The sequence below is a fragment of the Gymnogyps californianus genome, chromosome 13, assembly GCF_018139145.2.
Source record: "Gymnogyps californianus isolate 813 chromosome 13, ASM1813914v2, whole genome shotgun sequence".
In the NCBI taxonomy this organism is placed as follows: domain Eukaryota; kingdom Metazoa; phylum Chordata; class Aves; order Accipitriformes; family Cathartidae; genus Gymnogyps; species Gymnogyps californianus.
Window position 1 is genome coordinate 19,978,978 of NC_059483.1, and position 16,227 is coordinate 19,995,204.

General features: G+C 53.9%; 1 protein-coding gene across 1 annotated transcript in view; it reads left to right on the forward strand.

Annotated features, from left to right (window-relative positions):
• The window catches only part of BSN (bassoon presynaptic cytomatrix protein), a 94,480-nt gene that overhangs the window by 47,026 nt on the left and 31,227 nt on the right, over positions 1-16,227 (forward strand). The window contains 1 exon segment of the mRNA XM_050904597.1: positions 2,642-3,424. Coding sequence (XP_050760554.1) covers positions 2,642-3,424 — 783 coding nt within the window.

Here is a 16,227-nt window from a genome sequence, read left to right on the forward strand (position 1 = left end):
GCTGTTTGGTATTCACCAGCAGCGCTTGCTTCTCGTTAAAGCTGGCAGACAGTTGAGAGCAATCAACTGAGTTCCCTCAATATTTGGTTTGATTGTTTGGAAGTTTATGCAGGAGAGCGGCAAAGTATTTTTCCTATTCCAGAAAATAAGCTAAATCTTGTGCCAGGCCATAATAAATACAGACTCTACAAAACCAGGAGTCTGTAGCATATCCTTTGCTGCGTGCCTTGCGGTCACGGTCCCTTAAAATCTAGATGCAAACAGCCCTGACGGCAGGTCTGGGAAGACCTCCTCTTCCCCCAGTTTCCACCTCGCCGGAGGGTCTTAAAGTGCGGGTAAGGAGATTATGCGGAGAGGGAAGATTTGCATTTCTCGGATACTGGGAACTTTGCTGGGAGAGAGAGAACCTGAATAGAAAGGATTGGTTCTCCCTTAATTGGAGCTGATGGGGATGGTGGGCAAAGCTGACAGGATTTTGGGAGACGCTCTCCTGAAATAGAATAGTGGGAAGAAATTCCAGGGGGTGTGAAAGCAAAAATAACGTGAGGAATTCTGTATGTCAGAAGAGAGACAGCAAGACCATAAGAAATTATAAAAACTAAAGCAGTATTTTCAGGAACTAAATATAATGTGGCTTGTTTGGAACGGCTTGGAGAAACAACGATGTAATGCAAAATTGCTGGGGAAAAATTGAGGCTGCTTTTCACTCGGCTCTGAGTGAAATACTTGAGCAGAGGCTGGTGGGGATAGCAGCATGGGAGCTCAGCAAGCACAGTGAAGGCTGAGGAAAGCACAGAGCTGATGTGCAACCAGGCTTGTAAGGTGATGGGAAGAGCTTTGCTGGAGACTAAGAGGCAATGCAGAGCTCTCTGCAACCCAATGAGCCAGCCCGGTGCGGGGCAGAGAGTGGAAGGGGCATAGTGGGCAGGTGGAGGTTTGTTCATGCACCCCCCTTTAATTTTACTCCATCCTTCCTAGTTGATCTGAATTTCCTCTATTTTAAAAAGTTTATTATTTGAAGGCTGGGCTTTAAGAGAGCCTTCCTGGGGAGGGGACCCGTAAGGAGGGGTTCAGGGCACATCTACCTCCCCTCTCGGGGACTCGCCGTCCTGTCCAGTCACAGGACCTGCCGAAACACCCCACTGCATCTCTGCAGGCAGCTCCTGTGAGCAGAAAAAGGTTAAAACGTGCCTGTGGTTGGAGTGTAGGGGGAAAAACCGCGTGGCCAGGTTATGAATCAGTTGTGCAGCACCCGTGCCTCCAGCTGCAGGACCAAAAGGCCACACAGACCTGGAGACATGGGGCTGGGCGAGGCGATGGGGCAGGTAATGTCTCTGCAGTGGGGATTAAGCTGAGCCTTAGAGGTGATCCATAACACCAGGATGAGGCGACAGCTCCTGAAATGAAAGGCAGGAAAATCCATGTCTCATGGGATGCGTGCTGGCCCGTGGGACATGCAGCCCCAGGAGAGCGCAGGGGCTGGGAGCTGTTGGGTGCTGCGCGTGCAGCAGCCCATGCCAGGCTCTGGGTCCACTTGTCCTGGGTGCTGCTCCGTGTTTTGGGAATGCTCTGGTCCTTTTTGCCACCTTAGTTGCTTGTCTTGGAGAAATCTTTTGCAGGCAGACTGGGTTGTCCTGCTGACTGTGCTATATATTAATATTTGCAGAGCCGCTGAGCATCCTGGGGATTCCTTGTATGGGAAGGCTCACAGCTTTCATACGGCCTCATTAATTAACTTAATTCAGACATTAGCGTGTCACAGGGAACGTCTCTCGAGGGGGGAAGTCTTTCATTTATCACCACTTAGCCAGGGAGCATTGTATTTTTCATTTGCATCCAAAAGTTCATCATGGCGAGAGTGCAAATTAACCGTTTACTCCCCAGTCAGCGCTTTGCCTGCCCAGCAGCGCAGATGCATCATGTGAGGAGAACCCGCTCCCTGCTGTCCCTTATGGGCTGCTGTGCCAAATTATTGGGTGGGATATCACAACCACCGCACCGATTCCAGAAAAGCCATCTCTGCTTGCCCCGCGGAAGCATCGGGCATGTCACGGTGGCTTTTCCTCCGGGAGGTACCCGGCGGCAGCAGGTAGCGTGCCGGCGCTGGGGAGCATTGCAGTTGTACACATGCCTTATAGCAGCATCCCTCTGTAGAGCTGCGCTGGACCTCCTGCCAGCCCTCTGCTCCTGTCTGAGGGGCCCGGGCTGTTTTCTGTGCTAGCTCTGGTTGCCGAGTGGGAGGAAAAAAAAAATAAGCTTTAGGGAGGTGGTGGGGCTGGGAGCCCTCGGAAAGGCCCCTCTCCCCCCGGAGAGGCACGACATGCTCTGCCTGCAGGCAGAGCCTTGTGGCTAGCAGGAGCTTTACAGCAGAAGCCTTGGAAGCAAACCAGCACTAATTAAAGCTTGCTTTCGCACCGGCATGTTGTGCCATGGGTACCTGTGACAGATGGGGTCTGTTCGCCCTGACTGCGAGATACTTTTCATGAAGAATGTGGTACCAAAATGTTTTTCAGGGGTTGATGGCTTGTTCCCATAGCTACCTAGGGTTTGTTTAGGGGAACTTAAGGGTGTGCTGGGGCTGCCTGCGGGCGGCTGTAGCCTACCTGCCACTCACTGCCTGTGTCCTCTCTGTGTCTCACAGGTGAAGGAATGGTTGTGCTTGAACTGCCAGATGCAGCGGGCGCTGGGGATGGACATGACCACTGCTCCTCGCTCCAAGAGCCAGCAGCAGCTGCACTCTCCTTCGCCGTCCCCCTCCCACTCCCCGGCCAAGCACCCACCGCCCCCGGGTGCAGATAAGTCCCCACCGGCTGCCCGCACCCTGCCACCTGAGCCACCCAAACCTCACCCCACGACGCCGCAGAGGGAACCGCACGGCCAAGGCCAGCCAAAACCTCAGGAGGCGGCCAGGTCCTCCCCACAGCATCAGCAAGCCAAGCCTTCCTCCTCCGAGCAGAGAAAGATGACGGGAGACGCTGGGGTGAAGCCTGCTGCCCCGGCCACCGGGGCTGGAGCACAAGAGCAGCCCCAGGAGGGGCTCACAGGGAAGCTCTTTGGCTTTGGGGCATCCCTCCTGACCCAGGCGAGCACGCTTATGTCCGTCCAGCCAGAGGCCCCCCCTCCAAGCCAGCCGTCTCCTGGCAAAGTGCCTCCAAAGATTGTCTTCAGCGATGCCAGCAAAGAAGCTGGTCCCAAAGCCCCAGGGGCACAGGGCCGGGCTGGTGCTGCACCGGCTGTGAAGCCGGGCAAGCCGGAGCAGGGTGTCAAGCCAAAGGAAGTGCCGAAAGCAAGGGTCTCGTGCCCCCTCTGCAAGGCGGAGATCAACGTGGGCTCCGGCGAGCCCCCCAACTACAACACCTGCACGACCTGCCGGCAGCAGGTCTGCAACATGTGTGGCTTCAACCCCACGCCTCACCTGGTGGAGGTAAGGGGGCTGGCGGGGGTGGGCGCCTTCCGATCCGAGGGTCGGTGCTCTCTCCTCGCTTAAAATGGGGAAAAGATGGTGCGTTTTCCTTCAAAGGTTTAAAAAAGCCTTTAAGAAGCTGCTGAAGCCAAGTCCCTCCTGGGGGAAGGCCCAGGGCTGGAGGCCATGGTCTTCCACCTCTTGACAAAGACATGGATTTCATATGTGTACACTGATTTCATGCTGGTTTCACGCAAGGAGCAGAGCAAGGGGTGGCTGTTGTTCGGGGCACCCCCAGCAGTGCGCTCTGCTCCCCAAAGGTGTCCAAGGGTGAGGAAATAGAATCAGGTCATGCAGGTGCCAGAGACACCAACGAGCATCCTCCTCCTGGTGCTGTGGATGGACGCCTTGGCCAGGCTTGGGATAAGGCTGGTGAAGGACGTTCTGCAGCTCCTGCCTCCTCAGATTGTGAGGGTGCAAGGAAAACGTTACGGGGGGGAAAGTGGCAGGATCTCAGCAAGAGGATTTCAAATCAGCTGAGGGCACGCAATGGCCCATTGGAGTTTGCTGCCCTCTCCAGATGGCAAGGGCCCTGCTCTGTTGTGCCTGGGTGCAGGGCAGGAGAATGGGCTGAGCATGGGATGGATGTGGAGACGTCCACAATGCTGTTTGGATGTGAATTGGTTGGGTGTCTTGCAGCCTGCTGAGATGGAGTGCAAGGAGAGGAGAAGGGAGGTTGAGGTGGTCCGAGGTCCACCCAGTCTTACCAACTGTAGTCGAGGAGGTCTCAGAGTTGTGTGATGCCCACCCAGATCATCTTCCCAAGCACCAAAAAGGCACCTTAGCCAACTCTAGCCCCCAACGCCTGGAGAGGAGAGTGGTGCAACTCGGGCTCAGCTGGAGCATCCTCCTACGCCTTCCACCTTGGTGGCTAGGGAGGGGGATCTTCCAGACCCTTGGAGAAGGCCTCTGTTAAAGTCTAGACTCTCACCCCCTCCTCTACAGGTGATTCGAGACCCTTACGAGAGGAGGCCCAGAGCTTTCTTCTGGAAGTGCTGCATCTCGCAGCCAATAAGACACAAAACCAGTATCATCAGCACATGGAAAAGTTAATGGGAGCTTTAAATGACCAGAAGTAGGATTGCTAATCTTGGCTCTGTTCCATGGCGGATAATTACATTTTATGTCCCTAGCTCCTCCCTGCAGTTTCAATTACACTCAGTAATTTTCTCCTCTTCCTGAAGCTGCCGCTGTTTGCAGTCACGTTCGCGGTGGAGGAGAGCTGCTCTCCTGGCGCGGTGCGCAGCGTGCGCGTGGAGGTGTGAACCCGTCAGATGGCCGCCTCCTTGTACATAACGCTCTGCTCGTTGCTCCTGCCACTGCTTCCTTCCTACCCTGAGGGCTCGGGTGAGAAAAGAAGGTGTCCAGGTGTTTAGTCCCTTGGGTAGGGCTGTAGCCCTGTGTTGGCATGCCCTTGGGCAACGATGTGTTTCCAGGCTTCAGAAAACTCACGGATTGGTGAAAAGGTTTTAACGTGCTCCCCTTGGCACCCGCCTGTTAATTAGAGAATTAATTTGGGGTTGGGTTGTACCCGATAACGTGGTGCTCTCTGCGGGTACCACGGAAGGGTGACCTCTCCCAGCACTTGTCTCCAGGGTCCCTAGCTGACACCTGGGATTAAATTTCAGATTTTGAAGGCTGGACTCTGTCTTGGCTCCCTCAGCTCTTGAGTAAATGCCTTCAGACACTGTTGGCAAACTCACCCTTGCACATATGTCCATCTTGGGGTTTCTTGCTGCTGCTCATCACTCTGATATCCACGTGCCTTCACATAGAGTGAAGACCCACAGCGAGGTCCCACCTGGGCTTTGTGGTGTCTTGGGTTTTGTTTCCCTTTACACAGAATCATTATCTGGCTCGGAATGGATGGGTTGGTTTATGGGATTTATTTTTTTAACAGTTGAGGAAGAAATGCAACACTTGAGCTGTGAATGTTCTTAACAAAACTTTCTGAGGAAAGGAAAACGTTGCAAGTTCTGTTAACGCAGTAGGGCTTTAGGTTTGCTTGATCTTCGGAGAAAATTGCTCTGTGGTCTGATCCTCTTTTTGCCTGCAGCTCACATGAGCTTGTCCCAAGCCCTGAGATTCACACAAATACCAGAACTCGCTCTTTGAAGTAGCGAGGCTTGATCCATTAATTGCTTTATGAATTACGACCTTGACTGTAAGCTGCCCTTGGAAGTTGCGTGAAGACTAATGAGGAGATTTGAGCCTGGGTCTGGCATGTGCAGAGGAGCGCGAGCTGCGGGTGAGAGAGGCAGCACCCTCTGTATGTACTGCCGGAGCCTGGTCAAAGTCTTCACCCCCGGCTTCAAACAGCGCGAGTCACAGGGAGGGAGAGGGCATGGGCCACGGTGGCCTGGGTTTTGGAGGAAGGATGGAGTTTTGCAGCAAAACAGTGCTGAAAGAATGCGTTTTCTGCAAATAGAGTTGTATCATCACTGCGAGCAGTTGAGGCTTTGTCACAGTGTCGTCGGTGGGCTGCATGTGATCATAGTTTCATAGCAAAACCGATGTAACCATCTTGGGAGGGGAAAAAACCCTAAATAATGTTTGCATTCTCGTACAGGATAAGTATGTTCGCTAACTAGGTCGTCTCCACTGCCAGGGAGGCACTGATGAACTCGTGCTGAGGGAGACTGCTCTCCCCATATCGGTGTGGGCTGTCGCAGCTTGGTGGGAAGCATCACTTAAACTGAAACTGGTACTTGGTGGGGGGGTGGATGACCCTAGGCATACGATGGGAGCTGGAGGGCACACTGGCAGCACCGCTTCCCTGGGGACCTCGGCTTCTTGGTGGCATCACGCATAACGCTGAGGGTGAGGAGCATCCTAACACCCACTAACCCTAGTGCTTTAGCATGTGCTGACTTCCAAATTCATCGCGACTGTTGAGGAATAGTCCCTGCAAGTGGCTGAGGTGGATCTTGGAGGGAGCAAGTGGCCAGAGCAGATCTTTGGGAAGGGGACGGGAAGGTACGGAGGAGCTGCATGCTTAGAGAGACCTCATGAGATGTACTAGCCTCCAGGTGGAGGTGAGACAGTGTTAGGCTGTTGCACGCCACTGGAAGCAGACCTCCTGCTGCACGTCTGTGCGTGTTTGTGCCGTGTGGGTGGGCGACCAGCGGAACGTGACAGGTCCCAACTAGCTGGACACGCAGTCAACATCAGGAGGGGCAACTGGTCAAACCTTTGGGCTGCTCTCAGCAGCGGAGGGGTGCGGGAGGTGTTGCTGTCTGACGATCACTGTTATGAAATGGGGAGAAGAAAATTGAGAGTGAAATGCAGAACGTGGGGAAGGCTTTTACCCCTATCTGCAGCCTCCTAAAACTTCTGATTTCCCTGGAAAGACGTGTTATTATTTACCCATGGTATTTTCATCCCCGTCCCACTCCTGATCTAAAGATGGAGTTGGAGGCTCTGGGTCCCTGTCGTCCCCTCCCACCCTCTGCAGCCGCCTGGGGAGGTATCCAAGGAGCTGCCTCCTCCCCAGCGCTTCATTCAGCCGAGCACACTCAAACCTAGCAAAAGAGAAGAAAATACTAAAAGTGCTTTTTTTTCTGTGGACTCACCAGCTGAGTTGCATAGGTGCTGAGCCACCAAAAGAAGAGGGTGACTTGCGCTTCCCTCGTTGTCTTTGCACTGCCGTGGGCTGAGTGCTCACGTAGTCCGGTCCAGGTGAAGGTTCCTCTGAGAGCATCCCGCCTGTGAGCAGCTGGGTAGTGCCTCCAAGCCCAGAGCCCCCACGAGATCCACCAGCAAGGCTGGCTTTCCTTTGGCCCTGGGTCTTGGTGGGCATGGTCAGAAGGTGATGGTGAGGACTAGGAGCCTAGGGCACTTGAAGAGTTCAGGTACAAGCACGGTGTTTTGGCAGCGCATCCCAGGAGAAGTGTGTGGGCTGTGGTGGCCCGTGGCTCTGGAAGCTGTGGATGACCAGCAGAGAGAGGAAGCCCAAAAGTGTGCCTGACCTCCGCTTCTTTTGCTTCCTCACCATGATACACGTTACCCAGCTTTAAATAAGTTGTTTGTGTGAATTACCAGAAGTACAGGTGCCTGGAGCTTCCTCCCACCTCCTCACACCTCCTCCAGGAGCTAGCTCCTGGGAACAGCACCATGAGCTGTTCCCACCAAGTCAGAGCTGGCGCTTTGGGGCTCTCCCAAATTCCCTACAGCCTCAGCCTGGTGACATGCAGGCAGGAAAGAGGTTTCTGCTGCAGGAAGACCGAGTGCTGGGCCGTTTCACTGGGGATTTAAGAAATCACGCCTGTCTATGGCAGAGTCTGCTAAGGGAGCAAGCGATCTGGCAAGAGCTAGCTTGCAGCATGATTGCCCTGCGCTTGCACAGTGCTCTCCTGGTAACCCTGATTGACCCCAATTGACTCCAGGGGTTTTGTATTAAGGCACGAATGAACTATGCATGTTGTGTTACTAAATAAGCGTGGCAGGATGCCCCTTTGCCTAATTAACCAGCCTGAAACAGGAGCGGTGACAAGTTTCATTGAAGAACGCTGCTGATCCCTGGGCGCCAGGCCGTGACCTCCAATGGGTGCCTTACCATCAGGAGGGTCCTCTTACTGATTTGTGGTACTCACCACACCCCATCCAGATCCTAAAATTGCATTTTTTTTTTCTTGCTTTCCCCTTGCATTAGAAATGGCATCCTTTTTTTATAACACTTATGTTGTCATGGGCATGCTGCTGCATCTCCCTATCTGGTCTCAGCAGCCAGGTGAGATTATATGCATATATAATATATTATATGCATATCACATGCATTATCCTGGATGTGATATCAGAAGTCAACAAGCTTGTGACTGGAGCATTCGCTGGAGTCCTTCATGGGACATGTTCCCCTTCTGCTTCTCCCCTTGTACCTGCAGCCAGGTACAAACAAGCCCATTCAGATGGATTTCTTGCAAAGAGCTTGTGAATCACCGTATCAAATACTTTCCAGCAAGCCCTGGGCCTCTCTTTCCATCACACTCCAAGACCTCCCGCTGGGCAAAATTGGGCCCCGAGCAGAACAGCTCCCCAGGGTATGATGCTGCGCCGCTCCGGTTCGAGATGCTGACGCCGAGGATGGGGCCGAGCCTGCCCTACTTGCAGAAGCAACCGCGGCGGCTCCTGCGCTTGACTGCAGGGAGGAACGCCTGCGAAAAAGGGAGTTCAATTAGATGGAAAAAACTCCGTGAGATCAGCCTTTGTGCGGAACAGGGTGTCGCTGCCGGCAGCCGGAGGATGGGTTAGAGAAGGGGGGCTGAGGAAAGGTTTTGTGCTGAAATTATTTTCGTGTCTGCACGTAGATTTCATAGAAGAGGAAAAAAGCGAGCAGGGAGGAGTATCGGGCTCCTGCCTCGCCTGCCCTCGCTGCAGGTGGGAGCTGGCAGCCACGAGCCCGTGTTCAACCCCCGGTGTGCTATGCCTCCCTACCCCCTTCCCGAGGGTCCATGCTCTCGCTGGGAACGTAATTAGCCGGTCGCTCCTGGCCAAAGAGGATTAGCCGGGTTAAGAGAGTGCCTCCAGCTCAGCGCTGTCCCGGGGTGGAAATCCCAGCCCCGGTCTGGCGTCTGGGGCCATGCATGGCTCCTGGGCAGCCCTGCTGTCTCCTTCCAGGGGGAAAAGCAGGATATAGGTGCCTTAAGAAAAACCTGCCTCCTGCCTCTGGAGCACAGGCAGTGCCCATGTTGGGGATCCAGCAGCTCGCCACCCTGGAGAGCCCCATGTCCTTCTTCCATGTGATGCTCTACGTATGAAACCCTTCCCAAAGAGCCGTCTGTCTGCGTGTGGTGACAGGGTGGGTGGGTAACAAGCGGGGACAGGCACTTAAAGTTTGCAGGCGTCATTTTTCTGTAGAAATCCAGGTCCTGTTATTCCTACCGGGCTCAGAGGGCCGAAGGGTACCGACGGACACGCTCTGCAGCCCCTGATGTAGCAGGGAGCAGCTGTTGTTAGTCACCCCTTTGAGGTTATTTTCCCTGAAATCAGGCGTCCTGCGATGACAGCTTGGCAGGGTCCCCAGGGCTTGGCTGGATGCTGAGACAGCCAGGTCCCTTCTCCAGGGACAGGAGGAGGAGCGAGGTGCCACGCTGAAGGGTGAGCAGGGGGTTAGACCCCAGAGTTTCCTGCAGGAGGAAGAGGTAGCCAGAGATGCGGGCCACAGAGTGCAGCAATTGCTGGGTCTCTCCTGAATTTTTGTGTAGAAATCATGATTTTTAAAAAATACCCCAGCCCCAGGGGTATAAATATTCAGGTCTGTCACATAAATTCAAGTCAAACTGAGAGCGCTGCGTATGACAGCGCGAGATGAAGTCGGCTTCACCGGCTGTGAGCCCTCAAATCTCTTTACGGATTGGTAATTAACAGCTCGCTGTGACTCAGGAGTTTTCTGTGCTGCTTAACCCGCTGTAATTAAGCCGGCTCCTGCTGCTGGGCTGGGCAATGCCTGGCTCCCCGCCGGCTCCTCCTGCAAGCGCAGGGGGCTGAAGTGGGGCTGGGGGTCAGTGGCGATGTATAACCTGGTAGACTAGTCTGAGTTAAGAGTGGAGTCCCATCAGAGGGGTGATGCACAGCGTCCACGAGTGTCCCACCCGTGCAATCCATGTTTCTGTGGCTGTCGCAGCCCCTCTGGACCCCACTGCTGGTTTTTCTGCAGAACCCCATTAGATGTTACCTCCGTGCCTGCTGCAGACTCTTGTCTTTGGATGCTGGTCGTGTCTTTGGAGGTTCTAGGACTACTCCAAATGCTGGGCTTTGCCTTGCTGAGCCTGCTCTCAGCTTCTGGCCACTTAGAAAATTATCTTAAGAACCGCTGTTCCTTTCTTTAATCAGGAAGAAAAACCCAGAGCTCCAGATTCCTTTCCTCCTTTAGATGCAATTATATTATTAACAGACAAATGTCAGCTGTATGTGAACCCTGCTGATTAATGCTTCGGAGGAAGCCGCTGCCTGCGCCTGCAGATTGTTTTCAATGGTTCATAAAACCAAACTATATATTCAGAGGGGTGACAGTGGCTGAGCGAGGTAAGGGATTTCTGCCTTCCCCACTTCTAAATGAAGATGTATTTGAAGTGAATGATGCTTCCCCGATGCCAGGCTGGTTTTCCAGAGCATATTTGCTGTGCCCTAGGACTTGGAGCCACTGCCTGTTGTATTGCTGTGCTCCTGGGCTAGCAAGCTGCCTGGGCCAGCAGTGCCAAGGTGTCCTCCTGAGCTGTCTTGCCGGGAAGGCCAGCGGGTATGTCAAGAGCAAAGCCTGAGTGCTCAACATGGAGCAGGCAATGCAAAGATTTGGGCTTAAAACAGGGAGCCCTTTGGCTTTTGGGGCATCAGTATTGCTGCTGTGGGCCAGCTTGTGGTGCTGGAGGTCAGGTGGGTACCAGGGCAGACGTGATATGTGCGTCTCCACCATAGATGTCCTTCTCAACAGCCCGTAAGGGTGCAGGCAGCTGCTGTGCCAGCTCTTGGAGCCACCACCTCGCTGCGGGCTGGCTGGCCGCCCACACCGCTGCCTCGGTCCTACAGCCCCTGCGTGCCAGCCGCTGCCCGGGCATGGCAGCCTGCTCCCAACAACCAGCCGGGGTGAACAAGACCCACGGGCCAGTATTCTCCAAGAGGCTGCTGCGGGCAAACCTGCAAGACCCGATGTCTTGCCGTGAATTGTAGCAGCATCGCTCGCTGCCATTAGTGGCAAACCACCACCCGTTGCTCCTGCAGAAGGTAGCGATGTGGGTGGGTGGGTGGGCACGAGGCAGTGCCTGCAAATCCTGGGGGAGCAGGGGGGGCTGCTCTGGCTCCGCTGAGCTGGGCCAGCGACTGCAGCCGACGAAGGGAGGCTCTGCCGGTTCCTGCCGCGGTTCAGGCTGGGAATGTGAAGGGCGACTGGTATTGCCCCATTAGGCAGCAGCGTGGATTTAGTTCTGCTTTAATTGATGGTGAAACTTCATCTGTGCGGTATTGATCGTGGTGTTTCCTAGAAAGTGCCAAGGAATAGTTTAGGGAAACGCTTTTTGCCCATATAACGTGGATAGGTCTTCATGCCAGCTCCTGTCCCCTGCTAAGCTTCGATTGCTTTTCCCAGCAGACACTTATTTTGGTAGGTGTTGCAAATCTGCTTCTAAGGGGTGATGGTATTCTGTCCATGAAACTTTCGTGGCACAGACTCATCCTTCAGAAACCTGCTCAAGCCGTCCTCGAGTAGATGGAGGAGACTGCAACCTTGCAGCAGGGACGTGGAGACAGACGTACAGGGGCTATCACTGAGAGCGGATTTGATATTCTCACGAGTCAGGTGCCATGAATATTAAAATTCACCAACCCGGGAAGGGCCCGAGTAACTTTCCATCTCCCGACTGAGGTTTCACAGTTCGGAGCCACTCTGGGAAACACTGCGAGAAGATCAATAACTGCCCTAATGCGCCTTGTTAGGGACTTCCTTGACCTTGAGAAGCTTTGAAAAGAGTTACTGTTGTACACATGAAAGGTTGAAGGCAGCAAAAATAGGCAAAGTAGAAGCCTAGAGAGGAAGCAGGACAAGCTAAAGCTGCCGTAGTGTTTTATGGATATCAGAGAGGTTTTTATAAATAAGTGCTGGAGAGCAAAAAAAACCCTAGTTCATTCACAAAATTCAGGTGTACCTGGTTCTAGCACAGGATTTTCTGCCCTTGCTCTTCAAGTCAGACCCAGCAGCTGTGCTGGTGGGGCAGCCCTGGAGCCCCATGCCTCGAGGAGCCCCATGCCTCTCGGCTGATTTGGGCAGTGTCACTGATGTCCACTGCAGGACCAACCCAAGAGACGTCCTCGTAACTCATCAGATGAGCCCCGCTCGCAGGGGGTTGATGCAGACCTCAGTGGACACCTTATTCAGGCACACAGCTGGCATGGGGCAAAGCGAGAGGTTCCTATGGTGTCCTCCTGAAGGTGTGCCAGATGCGGCAAAGAGCCTGAGATGCTGGAGGAAAGCAGGGGAGGAGGAGTGTGACATTACAGGGGAGGTGTGGGGGCTCTCAGCGGGACAGGGAGAGCCTGGACCCCCCTTGCTCCTGCTCCTGCTGCATCTTGTATTGAATGATCAGCGGCTAAAGAAGCTCAGGAGCAGTCCCCAGTGCAGGGACCGGCACCCAATGTCAGTAAGTTACCACCATCTCTGCCCTGGGAGAGGTGGCGGTGGGATCAGAGTGGGCTGGGGACGCTCGATGGCCTCCAAACATGCTACGTAGGATTACAGACCACTTCTGCTTTAGGGGCAGTGTCGCTTGGATCACGTCTGTGATGCTCAGCTTGGTGGGATGGCTTGCTGGGGGCTGGTAGGATGTGGTAGGACAGTCCAGGGCACTGACTCTTGAATCCAGGCTGCTCCGTGGGGTGTGTGGGCTCCTGTGTCCTGAGAGCTCTCCACTGCCCACAGCAGGGGCTGCTGGTGGAGCTGGAGAACATCTGCCTGTGGCGGACACTGCTCTTAGGAAGACAAGAAGTCTGTGAAAGGGGTCAGGTTGGAGGAGATCTTTGGAGGAGCGTGCTCTGAGCAGCACCGTGGGGACTGACGGTGGAGGCACGCAGTCCACAGGCAGGTACCAGCAGCAGACGGTGAGGCTGGTGGGACCACGTAAATCAGAGTCGTGGTCTGAAGGTGTGGTGGGCAGAGAGAGAAACAGCTCTTCTTGTTGGAGATGGCAAGGGGATTTGGCTGTTCAGCTCCTGTTTCCACCCCCGGGAGCTGGCACAGATTATCCTGATGTGCTCGCAGGCCATTATAAAATCTGGAGCTTTCGTCTAGTTTTTTTGGTTGTTTTTTTAATAACATGCCATGTTAGTACTTTATTTGGGAACATGTTGGGACACTTAATTGAGCATTTAATTGGCTTTGTAACACTGACTTTCTGAGTGGGTGGAGGAGGAGGCAGCTTTAGGGCCGGGCTGCAGTGGAGATGGTTTTCCAGCTGCGATGGGAGCATCTCAGACTGACTGCGTTGGTGTTGATCCACCTTCCAAAGCAGCATCGTTTCTCCTAGTGAACCCAGTGGTGTTTTGCAGTCGTATCCCACAGTCTTTAGCATCTGTAAAGGTCCATGGAACAAAATTAGAGTCAGGAGAGGAGGGGAGCTGCCGATGGTGAAGTGTGTGGGCATGCTGGGGAATGAAGTCAACGGTGATGCTGATGATGGGGTTACCAGCTTGGATGTGCATGTGTTGGGGATGGGCATTGCTAGCTCAGGCCAGGCTTTTGTGTCAATTCTCTCCTTCCCATGTCAAAACTGTTGTTGGTAAAGCCCCAGGGCAGGGCAAGCTGGCGTGGGCAGCGCAGCCTCCTGGTGCTGGAGGCACGTTTGATACTGTGCTGCTGAAGCAAGCCCAAGCCTTCATCAGCCATGTGCATGTTAGTGAAGGTTGCGTCCTTCTCCAAGGACCAACAGGACCTGAAAGACAGTTTTATGGTACCTACAACTCAACCACTGCAGGGTTTCACCCTGGTTTAATGTTTCACGTACCATGTAGTTCAGCATTCAGTCCGTGCCGTGTGCTGGGATGCCCTATTTTTCCCGACTACACGTGTGTTGGGGCGAGGCACGCGAGGTGAGGACTGTAGAATCCCATCTCCTGAGAGGTACACTGAGTGTTGGAGAAAACGCTGCTGGGCAAGGGAAGAAAATCTATGCAAAGAAATGGCATGATTAGTGTGGCTACAAGGGAACGCTCAGGAGTCAGCCAGCTGGCTGTTCGTTTTCTTTCTCCGTTAAATGGCCGTGGGGCTTTGCTGAAGGGACAGAGCCTGATCCCATCAGGGCGGTGGTACTGCCAGGAGGTGCGGGATGAAGAGCTGAGCCCTCACCATCATCCCTCTCCTTGAGTCTCCCTGCATCACAGCGTAAACTCTGGTCTCCCATGAAACAGGACCTTTCTCCCCGGTTGAAAGGGAAGCCTTGTATAATTAATGTTGTCGGGAGAATTGGGGTTCTGCGCTGGTGCAGTGCCCGGGACTCAACAGAGCTCTGGTGCAATGTGCCCTGCACACGGTGATCCTCTTGCCGGGCAGTGCGAGCGGCAGCAAGGAGCAAGCAGCGTGAGCCAGGGCACTTCAGCCTTTTATTTAAAAAAATGAAACCTCACAGCCTGTTAAAAGCCAAAGAGCGGAATGGACCGAGGGGTGCACCAAGTGGCTGGCTGCTTCCTCCTCTTCCTCCTCCTCCTGGCCTGGTTGCTGGGCTGATGAGCTGGGGAAGGTGGATGGTACCAGCCTGCAGCAAAAATAAATGCAAAAGCGAAACAGAAAATGAAAGCAAGCTCTTTCTTTGAAGCACACCAAGGCTCTGAGCCCGTGCAGGTCTCTGAATGGAGACTTGGAGTGACGTTTCATTCTTATATTGATCCAGGCTGATTTTCAGTCTCAGTGGTGGACCTATTAGTGTGGCCCATGGCCACCTCGCAGCCACCTTTTGAATGATTTTTCAGACATAGAGGTCAGGAACTGACTGGAAACACACGATTAAATGCCTTTTTGGTTGACATTTGCCACTTAACTTGAGAGGGAAATGTTTCATGGGGACAGTTTGATTTCTGGAGGTGTGAGATCCTCGCAGAAGCTGGGTGCCTGTGTGGCACCCCCGGGCAGGTGCTGGCTGGCAAAACCCCAGACACTAGAAACTGTTTTATTTTTATTATTTATTTATACTTATTTTCTGCTCTCCCAAAGGAAATTCTTGGGATGGCTCCCGGGGACCTGCATCCTGGCATGCGGAGGAGTTGGGTACCAAACCTTTACAGGCACTTTGACCCCCTCAGGGGGTTCATCTGCCTCTTCATCTGCTTAAAAGCCTTTCCGTGGCTGCTGTCGTGGCGTGCGGGTTCCTCGATCTTGTGGACCCTGGCTTCCTCTGCGTGCGTTTTATTCACAGAGCAGAAGAGGCAAAGACACGTCCCTGCATTTTCCACTCCTCGTTCATTTCCCAGCTTTCAGTGAACCTGTTCAGTGCAGAACATCATCTCTGCCGCTGCCATTTAAACTGAAACAGCTTCGTTTTCCTACATGTCTCCTTTTTTTTTTTTTGCTACAAAAAGTGCCTAGCAGCAGCTGCTCTGTTGGGCAGACTGAAAGCCATGCTGCAGCTTCCTTCGTGCTGATACAGGATTTCTTATAAAGCCCGATACTTCCATAGTCTCATTTTTCACGTAAGGCTGTAGACCAGCTCCTTTCCAATAATCGGAAGCGTAGGAGGGATTAGCTAGAAGGAGCCGTTGTTAACGTAAGTGATTGTAATTATAAGCCGAGGCGTTAACATAGATGCTCATGCTTGATCCTGCAATGATTGCACCCTTTTCCGTCTTTGATTTTTATCCCGTTTCCGCTCCCGTGAGCGGGTAGAAAGGCTTCTCCAGCACTTGGGCTGCCGCGTGTTGAAGTGCTTCGGGACTTGCAAGCCAGTGCCCGTGTTTGGGGCCGGGGAAGTCCCCATCTCCCCTCTTGCCTCTGGCTTTGCTTCCCGTTATTTCTGGCATCGCGAGGTCTGACCCCCAAAATGCTGGCGACAACTCTGCTGCGGTGTTCGGGCAAGGGGGTTTCACGCGCGGCACGTCGGGCACTCCCCGGCCCCACCATCCGTCCTGCACGTGCGTGGCCGTGCCTGAGCTCGGGGAGCCGGGCTGAGTGCGGGGCCGCGTTGCTGGTGCCTGCAATGGCCTCGTGGGCACGGCTGCTCCCAGGGCAAGGGGCACGTCCCACCTCCCCCAGGGCCAAAACGTGGCTCTGCGGGGATGGGCGGCTGCTTTTCCTT